The sequence below is a fragment of the Miscanthus floridulus genome, chromosome 8, assembly GCF_019320115.1.
Source record: "Miscanthus floridulus cultivar M001 chromosome 8, ASM1932011v1, whole genome shotgun sequence".
Taxonomy (NCBI): Eukaryota; Viridiplantae; Streptophyta; class Magnoliopsida; order Poales; family Poaceae; genus Miscanthus; species Miscanthus floridulus.
Window position 1 is genome coordinate 71,625,424 of NC_089587.1, and position 19,290 is coordinate 71,644,713.

The following is a 19,290-nucleotide window of genomic DNA, read 5'->3' on the forward strand; positions in this document are numbered from 1 at the left end:
GTTTGGGGTGTGTTCTTATGCAGGAGGGCTGAGTCATTGCTTATGCTTCGCGCCAGCTTCGAAAGCATGAAATCAATTATCCTACCCATGACTTAGAGCTAGCCGTGGTTGTTCATGCCCTGAAGATTTGGAGACATTACTTGCTAGGTAATGTGTGCAACATCTATACTGACCATAAAAGTCTCAAGTACATCTTTACTCAACCCGAGTTGAACATGCGTCAACGACGATGGTTAGAATTAATCAAAGACTACAACCTTCAAGTGCACTACCATCCTGGCAAGGCAAATGTGGTTGCTGATGCCTTAAGCAGAAAGGCCCATTGCAATTCCTTAGTTAGTGAAGACTTTCATCTGGCACACCTCCTTCATCCTATAGTACTCCACAATATCACTGTGGATTGCTCTCTTAGAAGTCGAATTATCGAACTCCAGAAGACTGATGTGGGTGTGTTTCACATCAAGCGGAAGATGAAAGAGCAAGAGACCAAGCACTTTAGGGTCGATGACAAAGGAATTCTTTGGTTTAATGATAGGCTTGTAGTACCCAAAGACAAAGAACTTAGAAATCAAATTATGGCTGAAGCCCATTCTTCTAGATTGTCCATCCATCCTGGTAGCAGTAAAATGTATCAAGATATCAAGCCGTATTATTAGTGGACCAAGATGAAGAAAGAAATCGCAGCCTATGTGGCAAGGTGTGATAACTATTGCAGAGTCAAGGCTATTCACATGAAGCCCAGGTTATTGCAGCCACTCTCTATTCCTAGCTGGAAGTGGGAAGAAATTGTTATAGATTTCATTGTTGGGTTACCCACTACTAAAAAGGGTTGTGATTCTATCTGGGTTATCGTAGATCGTCTAACCAAATCCACTCACTTTATTCCGGTCAAGTCTACCTATCACCCTCATAATTATGCTGATATTTATTTTCAACAAGTGGTACGTCTCCATGGTGTACCCAAATCCATTGTTTCAGATAGAGGACCGCAATTCACGGCTCGCTTTTGGGAATGCTTACATCAGAATCTTGGCACTCATCTAATCCGCAGTTCTGCCTATCATCCGCAAACATCAGGGCAGACTGAGCGTGTTAATCAAATTCTTGAAGACATGCTTAGAGCTTGTCTTATCTCTTGCAAAGGCTCTTGGGAGGAATGGTTGCCTCTCGCTGAATTCTCTTATAACAATAGTTATCAAGAGAGTATCAAGATGGCTCCTTTTGAAGCGCTATATGGCCGCAAGTGTAGGACTCCTTTAAACTGGGTAGAACCCGGAGAAAGAAGATTCTATGGTATTGATTTTGTAAAAGAAGCCGAAGAGCAAGTCCGAACTATATAGAAGAATATGACTGCCGCTCAGGCTAGACAAAAGAGCTATGCTGATAAGAGAAGAAAACCTATTGAGTTTGAAGTAGGTGACCATGTTTATCTGAAGGTATCCTCTATGAGAGGAGTAAAACGTTTTGGAATCAAAAGGAAGCTTGAGCCTCGATATGTTGGACCTTACCGAATTATCGAGAAAAGTGGAAGAGTAGCCTATAAACTTGATCTACCACGTGAAATGGGAGCTATATTCCCGGTATTCCATGTGTCTCAGCTGAAGAAGTGTCTCCGTATTCTCGAGGAAAGAGTAGCAACGAGGAGAATCGAATTGAAATCTGATCTTTCTTATGAGGCGAAGCTCATGCAGGTTCTGGATACTCAAGAAAGGGTGACTCATAGGCGAGTAGTTAAGTTATACAAGGTAGTTTGGAATAATCATAGTGATCGGGATGCAACATGGGAGCGGGAAGATTATCTAAAAGAAAATCATCCGACTTTCTATACTAAATGGTATGCTTTCCAAATCTCGGGATGAGATTTTTCTAAGGGGGGAAGGATGTAACACCCTAGGTGTTTGGCTCCCACAAAATTGCATTTCATTTCATAAATATGTGCATCATCCATCTCATCATGCCATTGTTACTGAAACATGTATATGCAACATTCTCAATTATGTTTGTTTCATACTTGATTGCTTGTGAATGGTAGTTAGTGCAACATGTGAATGCAACATGAGTTTCTCATACCTTGTAACATGGCAACATGGTAGTAATATGACAAGTTTAAAATTGCAACAAAGTCATGAAACATGTGAAACATGGATTTGCAACATTAGGGTAATTTGAGTGTTTTGTTGTTTTATCACATGTGATACTTAGAAGTTGGTGTAGCACTTGTGTAGAGTGGTTAATTATGGTCTAATACACCTTAACTACACTTAGGGTAATTGATGGGACATTGTTCATGTGGACCAAAATGACTAAATTGCCCTCTAGGTGGAGGTTTGACTATAGGATGACCTATAGAGTGACTCTGTTTGACTGATTAAAAAGTCCAACCTAGAGACCTTGCATGGATGTGCACCCTTTACCAAAGTTGTAGCCAATTTATCAAGGAACAAAAGTCTCAATATGACCAGTTCTACTTTGGTTGCTGCAAGTATTGCCTTCTCCCGGCTGGGGATGAAGACTAGACCATTGGGCGCGGTCTCTCCTAGTTCTCGTACCTGAAGATGCTTTTGGTGGGACATGACTAAGATCTAGCAATGTATTTGAAACTATGAAGTTATGTACTAAACTATGTTGCTTCCACAAATTTGAACTTGGTTTGTAATATTTTATTTGAACTCTGATGGATGTAATCCGAATGCCACTTGTGAAATGTTGTAACGAATGATGTGTTGTGTTGAATCACTACGGTCTTGGTTTGTATGTCGGGAGTTGTTTGAAATCCTTCATGATTTCCAAACTACCGGGATTATGGGAGCTTAAGTACAGGAATTTGATCACTTCGGTGATTGTTTTTGTACTTACGTTCTTATAATTTGGTCGGTTCTGTTATAGGAGAAAAGAAAAGACTCTAAGGATATGCAAGGCTATCTGGCTTGTGGGTTTATTGCATCTGCAGGAGTATTACTAAATGTGCGTCCTTATATTCAATTTTATTAGCAGTCATCATTAGTTCATTAACTAACCATTCTATGTAAGAACATGTGTTACTTTTAAGCAGGTGATAAGCAATCAGAATCATTTTACCATCTTTCATCTTTCAGTTCTTACTACGGTGCTAGATTGTAGACAAGTCGTACTGATACGGTGGCGATTCACGAATCAATGTGTCCAGCTGGGTACCCCGAAATACACGCCCCCCGTTTGTATCCCAAGCACAAGCAGGACCAACCCACTACCCTCCTGTCACGGGGTCTAGGTCCCCGTCCAAATTTTGATTCCAAGCCCCCGCTCCTGAGTCCCAGACAAATGCGGTGATAGGACCTCCACACAAAAATCACCCTGAAAGTCAGTCTGGAAAGAGCCAGAACCCATGATAAGAGAGCAACAAGTCTTCCCTGCGCCCATACACAAGTATGCGCTCGGGATAAGAAGTCTGTGACTTGCCTAGAGTCCAATGCAACGGCCGGTCCTTAACCGACACAGACAGGGAAACAGTGTAACCAAGCTATGCTCCATTGGCCGCAGGACACAACCTCTTACACCCACCAATACCCAAACTATATCCCTGTCCGGTCTCCGTTTTCCTTTTACCATTTTATCATGAGTGATAATAATATAGTAACAACAATAATATATTTCCTATCTCTCGCAAGTGACAGATAATCACTCGATTTCTATCGGAGTCCTATAGCATAACAATCTATATGATCCTGTCATACTAGTAAGACTCATAGGATATATATATATATATATATATATATATATATATATATATATGCAAGTGGGTTCCATTCAACTCCTTAGAACTTAATGCACAAACATAATTTAAAGTGCAGAAAAGTAGGGGTTATGCACCGGGGTTTGCCTGTGTAAAATATAACCAAAAGTTAGCATTCCATCTTGATGACACGATCATCGAGACACCACCTTTTCTGATACTCTAGATGACTCCACAATCCATCATCGTCCCTATTATGGTATACAATGCGATGCAGAGATGATGCAACAATTAATTAATCAGGTAACAACAACTCTTAAAACCGAGCACATACTACGAACTAACAAGCTAGCTCTAATGACTAACGTACTAATCTACATATCAACATCATCGAGACATGTGTCATTTCCCAACAAGTGTTTTAGTTATAAATTCCAAGGTGTTTTCTTATTTTATTTATTTGACTTACTATATATTCAAACTAGGGCTCATTTGCTATCTTAATAATTTAATTTCTCTACAGCTACAAAAAATTACAGTGGACACCTACCCATATGATGAACCTACCATAAAAATTTCATAGCATTTGGAGTAAGGAAACTAATTTAATTAATTACAACAACAATAGATTAATTTTTAAGGCAAATTATTTTGCACTAAAGCATATGATTTTATGTGTTCAATGTGTATAGACTTTTATTCAGAGTTCAACAAAACTGGATTTACCATTTTATGTTTTTTATTTGATTTATTACAGATTTATAAACTTCAGCCATTTTAAATAAAATGATAAAATTAGCAGAAAAAGAAAAACGAACCACGAGCCGCATTAGGCCCAGCCTATCAAGGCAGACCAGCCCAACGGCGAAGCCCAGGCCGCGGGTGGCACAAGGCCGGCCCAGGCGGTGCGCCTGGCCGGAGGCCCAGCAGAGGACGGCAGCCCACCAGGCGCGCATGCGGCAGCGGCTCACGTGGCCAAGGCCCAGAGGGGATGCGCAACTATGCAAAAAGGACCCTGGGACATTCTCTATTTCAATTTCTCACCCGTCAGCATCCCTGAACGAGGCAGAGGAGCAGAGGACCACCGGTCGGCGGTCAAACCCGGGCAGGGAAGTCACGGCGGTGGCAGGAAACCCACCGGCGAGGTGCACGAAAGCCCGCGCGGCCTCGGGCTGGACGTGTCAAGACCTGAGCCGGCCCCCGACAGCATGCCCGTGTGAGCCGATGTGGCGAGCACACCGGCTGCGGCGACGCCGGCCAGGCGGGGACGGTGGGACGGCGCGTGGGGCAAGGCGGCTCCGTCCGCACGTGTGGGCGGCAATAGTACGACCAGCGCGGCCGGTGGAGCACCCGCAATCAGCATCAGCGTTAGGGGTGGCCCGGCATGGACGACGGTGGACGTGCGGCACGGCAGCAGCGCGGTGGGGCTCGCACGCTCGTGCGCACACGCGAAGGGGGAACGACGGGCGAGCGAGCGGAGCAGCGACGACAAGGACGCTGCGGGGCGCTGCAACGGAGGTGGAGCGGCGCGGGCAACGTGGGATCGGGCGGCTGCGCAGCGGCGGAGGAGCAGGGTGGAGTTGCACGCGGGAAGGCAGCGTGGGGAGCTGTGGACCAGCGTGAAGCAAGGCTGGGGCGGTGCCATGGAGGTTCGCACGCTCGCGAGGGCTGGGCGATGGACGGTGGAAGGCGCAGCGATGGCGGCGCTGGGAGGGGAAGAAGGTGACGGTGGCGGCTGCTTGCCGGCGGTGGTGGCCGTGGCCCAGTGCTGGCCAAGCCAGCCAGGCGATGCGAGGGCGCGCGACACGGGGAGGAAGAGAAGGGGCGTCGGTGCTACATGAGGAGGAGCAGCGCAGTGGGCTTGCGCGCACTCGCGGGGAAAAAGAGCCAGCGACGGGCGGCATAGGAGGCAACCAGAGAGAGAAAGAGCAAGCAATCGGCTCGACAGCACGGCGCGATGCGAGTAAATCAGATGATTGATTCCGAGCGGGGACGCACCACCGTCGTCTAGCGGTCAGGACGGCAGTGAGGTGTCTTGTCACCCCAGGAACCAGAACCGACGACCACTACGCGATGACTGCTAAGCGTCATGGATGCACAATGGGGTAGATGGATCAAGAGGCGAGGAATGCGCCACGATCACCAACGACGATGTCACAGCGGCCGTGCGTATTGATGGTACTCGGCTCGGCGGGCACGACGAGGAGACGGACGCGGTAGCGGCAGCGGGACAGCCTGCCAAAAAGCGACACCCATAGCGCGGCTGCAGAGGCGAGACTGGCAACGAGGCCAGCACATAACAAGGCAGCGACGAGGCTAGGCGTGCACACAGGCGTCCATGAGTGCGTTGTGTACGTGCGTGTGTTTTACCATTTTCTTTCTTTTTTGTACCAAAATATATAAATAATTATGTAATTACAAATATATCATTATTTCTTTATCACTAAAATCCATACACACATGCATATATTTATTGTATGTTTAAACGTATACTTATCTATAGAGATACACTCACAAAGAAATAAGTTTGTACACTACTTTAATTAATATAGCAACATGCTTATCAAAATGAAATACGTGAGTGTATATATACCTATATATATATATGTATATGTATCGGTTTACTAATTTAGACAATTAGCAACATCTAAGCACAAGAAAAATTTCAACAAATCTCGAATTTAATTTAGATTCAAAAGCTATATATATAACGTTCTATTTAATAATGTATTTTATTTCATTCTATTTTTGAGTTCTCTTCTACTCTAATCTTGCTCTAATTTATTATTAACAAGTTAATAATTATATGTTTAGTGCTAAAAGAGCTCATGTAACACTGGAGGTGTTACAACGAGCAGCTCGGACGTCGCGGACGAGCCTCCGCTCCCAACCCTGATGGGGTCCGCGCTGCGGCGCCCGCCAACGCTTCACTCCGGACGCCGATGGCTTACGTGAGGTCCTGTCACAGGGGTCGTCATGTGGCGCTGGCGGGGCATGCCCCGCCCACACTGCATCGGCGAACCAGCAGTCCCCTACCCGCTACCCTGCGAACCTACATGGGAAGTGCTTCAACTGTCTCTCCACCGCACATAGGATGGCTACCTGCAAGCTGCCTCCACGTTGCCTCCGATGCAAGGGGTTCAGAACCTCGTGCAGGACTGTAAGCGACGGCGGAAGGTGCCTCCTTCCAGCTCCGGCACATCTGGTGCCACAGAAGGCCGGCCACGATGACCTGTCTGGGAGCGTACCTCGGGCACCCAGCCACGTACTTAGGGCGACACACCGAGCTCGGCTGGAGCTATGCCGGGTGCGGCTGCAGCTGTGCTAGGTGCGACTGCGCGTGGCAGCAATGGGCACAGACGTCAGCGACGTTGGCGACAACTGAAAGGGGGGGACGACATCGCTGTGGCAACGAGTGTCGCCACCGACAGTCACGGTCCATCAGCAGGGGCCACCTAGACGGTACTAGACTTCACCTCGGTTGGTACTGGAGCTCTGGCAGGGCATGGTGAGCTGGCCAACGAGACGACATCGTCGAGCCCGACCCATTGACCCTGACGCTGTACCCAGACGCCACGCATGATCCCGAGATCACGGAGGACCCGATGGTTGAGGAGTTCGCAGCCTCGCTTGTCGGTAGTCGGATCGTCGTGTGGCCTTCCCTTAAGCATCTGTCATCACCTTTGGCGCCCACCCAGCTACATGATGAGTCCCCAGCGGCGGCGGCCCACCAGCTGGAGGATGAGGACCCAGCGGTGGTCTCCTGCGAGCAGACGCCTCCCCCGTGCCCCATTTAGTGAGCGGTGGACTCGCCGAAGACACACATGGAGCTTAGCCACCCGCTAGGCTTCGGACCAGTCCACCTCATGGTGGATGCTAGCCCTCCCAGTTCACCATCGGTGGATACGACTGTGGACAGCGACGACTCCACCAAACGTCGCCTCGACGGCTTTATCAACAAAGTGACGCGTAAGCGGGACTCTCCGCTGATTCGTGAGCCTCCCGAGCAGCCTCCTGCTAAGCCAGTGCTGCCATGGCGGAGCAGGCAGTTGGCAGCTCAGAGCTTCTCTCGAGTACCAGCTTCCAAGCGAGGTGAGGTGTTGATCATGCAGCGTATGGGCTACACCAAGGGCCCTTCAACGCCATCCGCGTCAGAGCTGGAGGCCTTTGTTAAGCTCTTCGATGGCAACCTGACTGCGTCTAACATCGAGGCGCTCGACGCGCTCTTCCCGACCGTTGAAAAGGGCTTGTCCAGGCAGCCACAAAGATGCAAGGCCACCTCCTAGGTCGCAAAGCTTTGTTGATATTGGTTGTGTCCTTTTATGTAATATCCAAACAAGAGATCTTTTGCTAGGATGGTCCAGCTTCGGATGTGTTAGGTCGACCTCCTTCGGTGCTCGATAGAAGCGCGTTGTATATTTGTTTAAACTCTTCTACTTAATACAATGATACGTAAATCTTTTGCGTATTCGAGAAAAAAACATTAGGCTTAAAAAATTCATTTCGCAAAGTAGTCGTAATTTGTGCAATTAGTTATTTTTAATCTATATTTAATACTCTATGCATGTGTCAAACATACGATATAATAGGGACTAAATTTTAGGGGGAACTAGACAAGGCCTCAGAATCCTAGCGACTCTACGTTGGATAGTCTCAGCTGAAATATAATACTCAGATGACATGGTATCTAAACTCTCAAAAGACAGAAGCAACTTGACATAATCAACATGTTTGCTTGTTGGTTTCAGCCAGGACTTATCAGTCAGCCAACAGTGTTTTTCTCTCACAACAAACTAACACCAACCAGGCTTATCAACCCAAAAACTAGCCAGTAAACGGGCCGAATAACTTGTTATTGCACATGCACCTCATAGTACATATGACCTGTCACAGAGATGAAACCTCTGACCATGCTGCATGTTATTTCAATCACTCGCTAGCAATGTTTTTCTAAACGGTGAACGGTCTTTATACGGTTGCCCTTTGTTTAGCGTTTAGGTTGTTTACACGGTGTTTAAACGAAGTTAAACGGTCTAAACGGTTTTATACTTAAAAAAATACATATAATTATATATGTGCATGTAAAAAATCAAATATTCTAGCATTTATACATATTTATCCGAGTAAAAATAAATTATTTTGGTATGTATATATATTTATGCATGTGAAAATAACCAAATATAGATATTCATGCATGTAACATATCAAGTGTACACATTTATAAATATAATAAACTTAAGTATGCAAATTTATCCATACAAAACTGAACTAGATTTACCTCGTGTTTGCCTAAACAACCGTTTAAACAGCTGTTTAGCCCATTTAATACTGTTCGTCTCCGTTCCGTTTAGGCCGTTTAGACCGTTTTTTTTCGTTTTTTGGCCGTTTAAACGGTCCACTGTTTAATTTCTGTTTACCCCTAAACAAAACAGTTTACAACCGTTTATCGTTTAGTGGCCGTTTAATCAGCCGTTTAGGCCGTTTAGACGAACACTCGCTAGTCGCAATAGCCAAACCCAAACCTATGTGATGATAGAATTTGTGGGCTTGGTCTATATGGCAAGAGGATGGTGCAATTCTTTAATTAGTCACTGGGTCCAGACTCAGCTCGTTAGGTTGAACATAGCCCATATGAATGGCCGTATTTTTTTAGATTTATTTTATAATTCAATGGCACTATTTTTTCGGTGGTAGTCAGCGTGTTCGTTAACATAACAAAGAGCATGCGGTGACTTTGTCAATCTCTGACATCTATCTTCTCAATGTTTCAAAAATGCCCAGAGCTAGGGTATGTGTGCTGCTTGTTTACAGGAGCGAGTGTGTGGAATTATCCTGCGAAGGCTTCGAGGGTGGAAAGCGAAGGGGAGCCCGCAGGGAAATGCATAATACGGGGGTGGTTAAAAGGGAGGCAAAGTGCATGACATTAGAAGATAGGAATGGAGCTGTAGGTTCAACAGTGGCTAGTGCCCGTATTTATAGTTCATGCAGGCACGCCGAAGCCTAGTCGCTCAATCCACGGCAGGCCAAGTACCCGATTTTAAAGGACAAAATGGGATGCTAACTATACGTATGCCATGATCAATTTTTATACATATAGTGACATCATCAGTGAATAATCAAAACAATGTTTATTATATAACTCGTAATCTGAGCTCCATTCCATAGGAAGGCCAACGGCAGGTTCCAGATGCCAAGCACTTCTATCAGTTCTTCTTGAAACTCCACAACATCTTCATCGATCTTCTGAGCAGCTTTTACTACAATAGAAAGGATGAACATATGTCGTACTCAGCAAGTACAGGCGGAAAACATGACATGCAATGCTAATAACAAGGAAAAGCTAGCACTGGCTTACTGCAGTTAGCATTTTTAGTTGGCAAGCAATATTTTATTAGAACAACCTGATTTAGTGAGAATTTTTTTTTTCTTAACGTCTCCTAGAAAAAAATTCGGTTAGCTTGGTTAGAACCGGAACAAAAAACCAAAAACCAAAATACTCAATTCTTAAAATTGATGATGTAATCCTCACTAATGGGTCTAAAAATCCATGGCTTATAAAATCGGTTGGTAAGCTTGAATACAACACAATATTTATAGAGATAGTTGGCAAAGACTACAGTCCCTGGAAAATTAGAAGACGATTATAAAAAAAATCATTTGGGTAGTAGGGCTTTTAATTGCACAATAATTGTAAAGGTAGTTGAGTAAGGCAGCAGTCCTTTTTACAGTAGAAGATGATTGTAAAAAAAAAATCATTTGGGTCGTAGTGCTTTTAATAATTTTTAAGCGTCTGGAGGCAAACGTTTTGGTTTAAAATTTTGTGTGCTTTACTGCTTATACGTCCCATCAAAGGAGCAGGAGTCATTATCGATTTTCGTTTTTGAGTGTGTCTACTGCACAGCCATGTGTTCTATACAATTCCAACACATAAATTTTTTTGCACCATAAGATTAAGATCCAACAACCTCCATCATTCTTCTACCTCTAGCCTTCTTCTACCTTCAGATAATCACAAGATCACAGATCCACAGATCACAAATCACATATCACAGAAAATAATTTTTTTTCTATGGAAGGACAAATTACAGAGCAGTTGGTTCCATTGCCTGACCGTTCGTCATGGGTCGTCGCGTCGTGGGGCACCACCACCACCCAGCAGCTCCGGCGGTTCGGGTACGGCAGCGGAGGAGCTCGAGCGAGGAGGTGGAGCGCATCTCCGGCGAGGAGCTCCATGGCCTTCGACGACAGCGACAATGACGTCCTCCTCCTCTTCTAGTAGGTCCCACTCGACATGGAGGAGGGCCCGACGTAGATCCGGCGAGGAGCTCGAGCTCTAGCGAAGGAAGAGGACGGCGACGGCCATGGCGTGCGCGCGCCGCGCACGAGCTCGAGCAGGGGCGGGGAGGTGCGGCTGCTGTGCGGAACGAACCGGGGCGGTGAAGGGAACGAGCCACCGGGGCGGTGAAGGGGACGAGCAGGAGGGCTTGCCTGACACGACCACGGCTTGGCAGATCTGACGGACGCAGACAAACCGAGGCAACGATCCGGTGGACAAAAATCCATGTGTTTTTTTTGTGCTAAAATACACGGGTGTTGTATAGCATTTTCGTTTTTTTTATAAAAAAACTCGGTGGATAAAAATAAGTGTAACATACCCTGATCTAGATCCAAACCTGAATCGTGGACCTGATTACCTGAAGGACAAGCGCCAGTCTTTTGTCTTGGCGTTGGCCGTCGGGCAGACCCAGATCAGAGACCCAAACCCATAATCGCGAGGCTACACGACTACTACACGAGTTCCAGAGTTTATATTTGCAAAATTCCCTTGACTTTGGGCGCATGACGCATGGCACCTGCGCGCCACGACGGTTGGGACTTGGGCGCAACCAAGAGCCACAGCCACGATAGAGCGGGGAGATGCAGCCAAGAGCCAACCGATCAGCGGCTCCCCACTTTTTTTTTTCTTTTTCTTTTTTTTTCGATCAGGCTCCCCAGCGTTTATGCCCAAGCACAACACACACGAGCCGGTGCAGGACGCGGACGCCATGCGAGCAATATGATAAAGCAAAGACCGGTACATGTTGCTGTGCTGAGCTGCTTATGCCTGCCATCCTGGCTGCTGCCTCTCTCCGCCTGCTTGTGCAAGCGACATTTACCTCGTCTCTCCACTTTGCTCTATCAAGTTTCATTCTAGTAACTAGTTCCCTTGGAATTGAGAGGGGGAAAAAAGGATGAAACGGCAATTTTTTTTTAAAAGACAACACGCATTAGAATCCAGGTAACACATTTTTTTTCTTCTGTAACTAAGTAACTTGTATTTGTAATTTCCTTCAGATTTTGTACTTGTAATGATAATGTCCATTTTTTTTTGATAGGATACCTTTGCACACCAAAGGTAGTCATGCAAAATTGCAACCAAAAAACAATCTTGCAAACTGCGCTTCGGACGCTTTCGGCCAAATGGGCCACCATGGATCGCGATTAGAGTTGGACCTAAATATTTTGGGCCTTTGAGAAGTTGGGCTTTCCTTTTCTGTTCGGGTTCTATTCCACCTGTTTTTGCCGTCACCACCGTCCACAACCATGGCGTGCAGCCTCCGCCGTGACGTCAGCAGCGTGCCGGTGCTACAGTTGTTATCCGGATGGTGAGACGCCCTGCTGCGCATCATATTTTATCTTATCTTATACTCTTATAAAGCAAAACCCCACCACCTATTTCTCTCAACATGTAAGCTGTTCAATTAGGCAATCCCCTATCACACATAATTAAAATCTACTAGCCCATGTAATTGTAATGTCCACGTCAGCAAGTCCTCTATTTCTCTCAACATGCCAGCTGTCTAACTCGGCAATGCACTATCACACATAATTAAAATCCACTAGCCCTTGCAATTGTAATGTCCATGTCAATAAGACACATAAGTATTTTGTTGTCTATGTCATCATTCCACACAATCCACTAATCTACAATTCCCGCAGCAACGCACGGTGTATGCTTCCAGTAACATATATAGATCACGCTGAACACCCCCCTAAACCCCACGTCCATTTTCGCCAGCAGAGCGCGATGGCCGCCGCCCGTCGGCGGTCCTGCATCGCCACTGAATCGGCATGCTAGGGCTGTGTCTCACAAGGTGAACCCCTAGCAACCTCCTTTTTGTATTTTTCCAATTGGATCCTGGTTGGTAGCTAGTTTAGTAACATTTCCGTTGCTGATTCCGTGTTTGCTGATGGTGAAGTTGAGCTACTTTGTTCGTGCGACGGTGTAAGAATTGAAATGTGTTGCATGATTGCATGTGTTGTCTGATCTGTTCATGAGATGGGGTGCTGCATATATCCAGGGATTTAAAAGTCTAGGCATCTCACATTGTTCTTTTGTTTGCGAACAATACAATAGATTTTGCTCTATCTCGTTAGTCCTCATAGGCTGAAGAAGGTGACCAGTTCGAACAGCGCCTCCGAGTTCCCATTCATATATAGGATCTAAATACTTTAGTTTACATGCACACTTGTTAGTTCTACTGATTATACTGTCGTCCCAATTATCAAAATTTACAGTAAATATGGCATAGGGGACATGATATATCCCTTGCAGCCACCTAATTAAACCCTCATGGAAACTATTGGGTATTCATTCTGTACTCGACTACCGGTGGATCCACCATGTTGATCTTGATTAAAATCATGGGAAATATGGAATATATAAGAAAACACATAGGCGGCCTATTTTTTTCCCCCAGAACACGACTTCACGTGTATTTCATTAAGAAGAAGTTAGAGTGCCGAAAGAATGGCTTACACGATGCATGAGCTGCTGCTGCATTATTATATCAGACAAGATGTAAAGGCAGGCTATGATTCTCATACAATAGTAATGCACATTTTTACAACAGGATATTTCATAGCAAATGCCTGATCATACATTTTTCACCATTCACTCCATGGGACAATCGTGGCATGTCTGTTTTTTTGAATTCATTTCAACTTACAATAGCATCGATGATGATGAGTTGGTGACTTTACCATGGTTGAAGGACTATACGAAGTAGGGGAGCTTTGCTCCACCTACTTGTATTAATCCAGTGAGCTGTGAGAAACAGCTTGAGCATACAACTTACAACCCGGCATACCGGGCGAGAGATTGCAAGAGAGGGGGAGGGAGACTAGAGAGTAGCAGCATGGGAGAGGCGTTCCTGAACATAAGCTTGCCAGGCAAGAATCTGGCTCTTGGCCCTACGGTAGCGGCAAGCCCACGATCCTAGGTCTCTGATAACATTCCTGAGGACGGTGACTGGGGTGTCAATTTTCTTGTTGAAGGTGAGCGCGTCCCTGGATTTCTAGATGTGCCAGAGAACGTGAGCATGATGTCCAGCCGAACAGTAGCAGGAAGCTCAATTTCCTTTCCGATGAGCCAAGGAAGCCTCTGCAGCCCTGTAGAGATTTGGCAGTGGAGGGTGTCCCAAACCTTCATCGTGCGGGGACAGGCAGTGAAGATGTGGTCTCCAGTTTCCAAGACGCCATCGCACGCAGGCAGAAGCACTCCTCAAGGGGTTTGATGTTCTTCCAGAAGAGGTTGGCCCGGGTACGAAACTAGGGAGCATAGCCACGACACTCACCCTCATGTGAGTTGTTGAGCATCATTAGCTTACATCTACTTGATGTCTATGGTTGCCCTTAGAGTAGCCACCAATATACCATATATATGTATTCCTATTCAAGAGTGAGAACGTATGAATTGGGGAATACTCGATGTATTACTCAGTGAATAACAGTGCGTACATATAGGCACGGTGGGGAGCCTGGGTCGGCAGGCCCACGGGCGGTTTACACTCTAATACCCCCACAGTCGGAACTGGGAGCACCACGAACATTCAGACTGGACCTAAACTCCGTGAAGACGGACGTCGGCAAACCTTTGGTGAAGATGTCGGCGTACTGGGACGAAGTAGGGACGTGCAGGACGCGGACTTCACCGAGGGCGGCTCGTTCTCTGACGAAGTGCAAGTCAATCTCGACATGCTTGGTTCACTGGTGCTGGACTGGGTTGGTGGAGAGGTAGACAGCACTGACGTTGTCACAATAGACCAGGGTGGCGCGGCGGAGAGGACAGCGAAGCTCTTGCAGAAGTTGTCGCAACCAGCAAGCTTCAGCTACCCCATTTGCAACAGCCCGATATTCGGCTTCTGCACTGGACCGAGACACTGTAGGCTGACGCTTGGACGACCAGGAGATAAGATTGTCCCCGAGGAACACCACATAACCCGATGTGGATTTGCGTGTGTCAGGACAGCTCGCCCAATCAACATCCGGTGAGATCAGCTGGTGAGGTCTGGTGGAGGTGAAGACCGAGGTCTAGAGTGCCCTGAAGATACAGTAGGATGCGCTTCAGAGCACCGAGATGAGGCTCCCGAGGATCATGCATGTATAGGCAGACCTGCTGAATAGCATATGCAATATCCGGACGAGTGAAGGTGAGGTACTGAAGTGCTCCAGCAAGACTGTGGTAATGTGTAGGGTCGGCAACCGAGACACCATCAGCAGAGAGCTTGGAGTGAGTATCCACAAGGGTGCTGCAAGGCTTGCATTCACGCATACTAGCACGGTCCAGAATATCCAGGATATACTATCACCGAGAAAGAAATAAGCTGTCATCTCTGCGCTCAATAGTAACATCCAAAAAATGATGCAGAGGCCCCATGTCTGTCATAGAGAATTCTCGGCGAAGTGCTGAAATAATGCGCTGAAGAAGACTCGCAGACGAGGCCGTGAGAACAATATCATCAACATAGAGAAGCAGGAGAGCCATATCAGCACCTTGGCAGTAGATGAACAATGAAGTATCACACTTAGCTTCAACAAAACCAAGTGAGGTTATGTGACTGGCAAAGCGGCTGTGCTAGGCGCGAGGTGCTTGCTTCAATCCATAGAGAGATTTGTTCAGGCGGCAGACATAGTCAGGTCTGGAGGAGTCAACAAATCCAGTCGACTGAGCACAATAAATGGTCTCTGTCAAAGTCCCATGAAGAAAGGTGGTCTTCACATCAAGCTGATGAATAGGCCAGGAACAAGATAGTGCCAAAGTCAGAACCACCCGAATAGTTGCAGGCTTGATGACGGGGCTGAAAGTCTCATCATAATCAACTCCTGGACGCTGTGTGAAACCGCAAAGGACCCACCGAGCCTTGTAGCAGTCAAGAGAGCCATCAGACAGGAACTTGTGACGAAAAATCCATTTCCCTATAACAACATTAACACCAGACGGGCGAGGAACTAGAGTCCAGGTGTTATTAGCCTATAGTGCATCGAACTTAGCTTGCATGGCGAGGCGCCAAGCTAGGTTGGACAGGGCAGTGTGAATGGACGTTGGCATCGGAGAGAGGACCGCTGCGTGGAGGTTGAGGCGGTCCATGGGCTGACCAAAGCCGGATTTGCCACGGGTGTGCATGCTGTGTGCATTCGTGATGGGAACAATGTCTTGTGGCGCCATGGTGGTCGTCCAGCCAGTGGACCTCCTGGCGCCGCTGGCAGCAACCTAGGACGAGGAGTTCGCAGGGGTAGCGGCACCAGGTGGTGACGTCGATGGCCCGGGCTGGGAGGCAGCCGAGGGACTGGGGGCATGCGGCACCGAGCCGGTGGGGGCACGGACGGTGCCAGGAGTACCAGGGGCAGCGTCCGTGCCACCGGGGAGTCGAGTACCTACAGCCACAGCTCTTGGCCCAATGGGCAAAGAGGAAACATCATCATCGTCGCTCAAAAAATCGAGTGATGTAGGGTCCTGAGGAGATGTGGACATCTCATAAAAGGAAAACAGGGCCTCGTCGAACACAACATGTCGGGAGATGATGATGCAATTAGAATGGAGATCGAGGCACCTATACCCTTTGTGATCAGAGCAATACCCTAGAAAAACACACAAGGTGGAGCGAGGTGAGAGTTTATGTGGAGCGGTGGAGGAGAGGTTAGGGTAGCACGCGCAACCGAAGACCCAAAGATGAGTGTAGGAGGGCTGGGTGCCATAAAGGGCGAAGAAGGGAGTACGACCATCAATGGTTTTGGTGGGGTGACGATTAAGGAGGTATGTGGCGGTGTGAAGGGAGTTAGCCCAATAAACCGGAGGGAGACTGGCCTGAAACAGAAGCGAGCGCACGATGTTATTGACGGTGCGAAGGGTGCGCTCGACGCGTTCGTTCCGCTGGGAAGTGTATGGGCACGACATTCGGAGGACTACACCGTGGGTGAGGAAGAACATGCGGGCCAAGAAGTGGTCAAACTCGCGGCCGTTGTCGCACGGAACTACCTTGATAGGGGAGTCGAACTGCGTGCGTGCGTACAAAAAAGTGAGACAGGACGCCAAAGGTGTCGGATTTGAGGCGGAGAGGAAAAGTCCAGGTGTAGTGAGTGCAATCATCAAGAATAATAAGATAATATTTGTAGCCAGACACATTAACAATTGGAAATGTCCAAAGATCACAATGTATTAAATCAAAAGGACGAAGCGCACGAGAGTTTGACATGCTAAAGAAGAGACGCACATGGCGACCTAATTGACAGGCATGACAAATATGATCTGTTTGGCACTTATTACATGATATAGCATTGGAACTAATGAGCTTGGACAGAGCCTCATGACCGATGTGACCAAGGCGGCGATGCTAGAGGGTGGTAGAGGTGGCAGCGGCAGTGAGGGCTAGAGTGCTGGTTGGTGCCGGTGGGAAGAACATGTAGAGGTTGCCCGTGCTATTGCACCTGGCGATCACGCTCCGAGTCTGTAGGTCCTTCATAGAAAGGCCAAATGGGTCAAACTCGATGGAACAATTATTATCAGTGGTGAAACGACGGACATAAATCAAGTTCTTAATAATGTGAGGAGAGACCAAAACATTAGAAAGAAAAAGCGGATGTCGTGTGGTGGAAAACGAGTTTGACCCAACAGATGTGATGGGAAGCATCGCTCCGTTACCGACAATGATAGATGAAGGACCAGATGACGGGGGAGGGTGAGAGGAGGATAGAATACTGGCGGTGTTGACCATGTGAGAGCCGGCTCCGGAGTCAGCATACCACTCTATCAGCGGTGGGTTCAACGACATGGTGCTGAAGTTGCTGACGAGCGACAGCATATCCCAGGACCCCCCGTGCATCGGTGTCCAGGGGGAGTTCTGCTACTGCTGCTGCTGTGGTGGGGGTGCGGCATAGGGAACGGGCGGGACGCCCCCATAGCCAAAACTAGGAGGGGCGCTGACGCCGTAAGGCGACGGCGGCAGTCAAGAGTAGAAGTATGGCTGCTGAGGCACCGAGTGCTGCTGCTGCTGGGGCAGTACGGCGAGCGTAGCTAGTGGAGGCCACTGATGCAGCCCTGGGCCCCGTACGGGTGCAGCCAAAACTGTACCGTGCCCGCCCACGGGTCAGAGAAGGGCACCGGCGGACGAGGACCCCCGGTGTTAGAGCCATTCTGCTGCTGCTGCTGCTTGCCACCTTTGCCATGGCGGTGGCCGAAACGTTGGGAAGGCTGGCTGCCCTGCCCAGTGTAGGTGCCACCCGAATGGCCACCACCGGTAGAGGTTCGTGGGGTGGCGTTCGGGGCAGCAACAAAGGCGGAGGGTGCTACGGGTGGGGCATTGGACTCGGCGGTGATGTCGTCGAGGTTGATCTCCTTGAGCAGGAGCAGCGTGCGCGCCTCCTCAATGGTGGGGAAGGGCTGACACATCTTCAAGTTGGACACCGTGGGCCGAAACTTGCCGCTGAGGCCGTGAAACAGCATGAGGACGAGTGTACGGTCGCCGATGGGATCACCGAACTCGGTGAGGGTAGCGGCCATTGTCTCTAGACGGCGGCAGAAGTCGGTGATCATGGATGCCCCCTGCATGGCCGTGCGGAACGCAGCGAAGAGCAGTAGGGCGTGCGATTCACGCTGGCTAAGGAACTCGTGTTCGAGGTAGGTCCAGGCACCGCGCGTGTTAGGCCTGCGCAGCATCACCGACTACTGGAGGTCGGCGTGGATGGTGCTATAGATCCATGTGAGGACGGTGCAGTCCATCTGCACCCACGCCGAGCGATCGTCATTGACCACATTGTCGAGAACGTGATCAGTTAGGGCATACTTTCCCAAGACGACGAGAAAGAGGGCGCGCTATCGATTGTAGTTGTTGGCGCCACGATACAGCACGAGAGTCACGAGGACCTTGATGTTGCCGACGGCAATGGCATGGGCGTGGACAACGGCATGCTTGGCTTCGTAGGCGTCGAGGGCGGCGGCGCGATCGGCGGTGGCCTAACGAAGACAAGCCTCCTCGGTAGCACGCTCGCACTCCTTGCGCTGCTCCCGCGCCTGGCGTTTGGCCTCGGTTTCAGCCGTGGCAGCGGGATCCTGGCGGCACGGGGAGCGATCGGCAATGCCAGGAAGGGATGAACCGGTGAGCGGAGGCTCTGCGGCGGCGCGTGGGTAGCGGCGGATCACGTATGTGGGTTGCGTAGTGCGAGGCAGCGGTGGTAACGCGAGTCAGTGGCGGATCGCGGGTAGCGTGTGCTCGACGCGGATCGCGCATGGCGAAGCGAAACAACGGCGTCGGCTTAGGTGG

General features: G+C 48.3%; 1 protein-coding gene across 1 annotated transcript; it reads right to left on the reverse strand.

Annotated features, from left to right (window-relative positions):
* Positions 1–18,044: 18,044 nt before the first annotated feature.
* Positions 18,045–18,686, reverse strand: LOC136469362 (uncharacterized). Its single transcript, XM_066467580.1, has one exon. The coding sequence runs from the start codon at positions 18,684–18,686 to the stop codon at positions 18,045–18,047; it is 642 nt and encodes a 213-aa protein (XP_066323677.1).
* Positions 18,687–19,290: the final 604 nt, after the last annotated feature.